Consider the following 1,703-nt stretch of genomic DNA (forward strand, 5'->3'; position numbering starts at 1 on the left):
AACCAGTTTCCTGATGTTAGTTACCCAAAGTGATTTACATTTCTCGGGGACAAGTAAAACAAGTAACGGCTAGAACTCAGATGGCGGTGAATCATTTGTTCCGTCTGAACCACTTTGATACAAATATGGATGCGGTATTGATCTGACGGCAACATTTGGGTAATTACAACATCAATCACTGGCAGTGATCTTGTGCATATTTTTCTTCCCTTACCAATTGCATTGCCGGACCACCACGTTCCTAACTATAATTCTAAAAGTAGAAGATATGTTAAAAATATAATTTCCTTCCGTATTTTAAAATTTATCAAGCATTTGGGGATTTTCAGTGAGAGATTGAGAGTGCGGAATTTAACTTCACAAGTCTTACAAATCTTTTGATGAACTGGAGTACTGCTTCGCGCTTTGCAAATGCAACTGTACCAACTCAGTCACTGTAGCGAATGTTTTAAAGCAGAGCGTTCCTTGCAGGTGGCCACGGGAAGTCTCGGAACTACAGAGGAACGTCACATAGCAGGTGAGACGAGCCTCTTCTCTACCACCAGCTTGCATCACAGTCCCGACCATGCTTAAAATAAAATAATACTAGGAAACCTTGTCTTGGCGCAAGCAGTCCTTCACAAGGATGGTTGACCTTACTCATTCGCTCAGTGTCTGTAGCGCGTCATATGTTCCACTGACCGTGTTCCTGTTTCTAATCTTCATTTAGTACGTATTTTGAAAGTAATCTGAAGGTCCACATTTCATACAGGAGAGAAGCCCTTTACGTCTTCACACTGCCCCCTTGCGTTTCGCCCAGGAGATCCTCCTGAAGTATCACCTTGGCACACATAAAGGTGAAAAACCGTTCAAATGTTCACATTGTTTTGCAAAGTTCAGCCGATCAATTAGCAAAGAGCCAGTGATATAGGAGATAATTCGAATATAATGCCATGTACAGTGACAGAACAAAATATTGTTTATTCACTAATTAATAAACGCAAGAAAGAAAGCAAGTGATTAATCTGCATGCCTTTGTAAAGTGAATGTGTAGCGTATTTAATATGATGATGTACATCCTTTATTATATATTGAATATATTTTTAAAATATTACTTATTTTTGTTTTGTTATCCTGAGATTTTTGTTGATACGCCTGCTCAAAAAGAAACCGAGCTATAGGAAAACAATTATTGGTAATTAATATTAAACTTTTACATCTTACGGGGATCAATCCCATTGCCAACTTGTAAAATAAAGCAAAGTTGTTAGTGCTCAAAATTTACATCCTTTTGGCGTGAATTTCCTTCAAGTTTTGAGTCTTTATCCCTATACTTTAAGAGGGAATATAAATACTGTGCATACAGAAATAAAGAAGAAAATGTAGATCATCAATAATTAAAAGAAGTTTCATGTGAAAATAAAATATCAGATGGATAACTAAGAAGGATTTGTTTCATCCGAGGAAAACAATCTGCGTAATGATACTTATTGGATATTTACAACTGGCAAGTATGGGAATAAATGTTAGCGTTGTTGTGGTAGTGGTCAGGGCCAAGATCAGGGGTCAGGGGCGTGGCCTAAATATGGCGGGGTCTCGACACTGGTTATCTCGTAGCAGCGATTAGTATGAGTGGTTGTCCTACTACTTGCAAGGCATGGTCCTGAGGGACCTAGAGATCTTGTATCGAGACCTTATATGTCTGCCTCGACGAACACAAGCAC

General features: G+C 38.7%; 1 protein-coding gene across 1 annotated transcript in view; it reads left to right on the forward strand.

The window, feature by feature from the left end:
* The window catches only part of LOC119591737 (protein jim lovell-like), a gene marked incomplete in the record, with an annotated part of 76,264 nt that overhangs the window by 73,692 nt on the left and 869 nt on the right, over positions 1 to 1,703 (forward strand). The window contains 1 exon segment of the mRNA XM_037940487.1: positions 472 to 517. Within this exon segment, the coding sequence (XP_037796415.1) occupies positions 472 to 517 (46 nt within the window).

The sequence above is a fragment of the Penaeus monodon genome, chromosome 29 (assembly GCF_015228065.2).
Source record: "Penaeus monodon isolate SGIC_2016 chromosome 29, NSTDA_Pmon_1, whole genome shotgun sequence".
NCBI lineage: Eukaryota > Metazoa > Arthropoda > Malacostraca > Decapoda > Penaeidae > Penaeus > Penaeus monodon.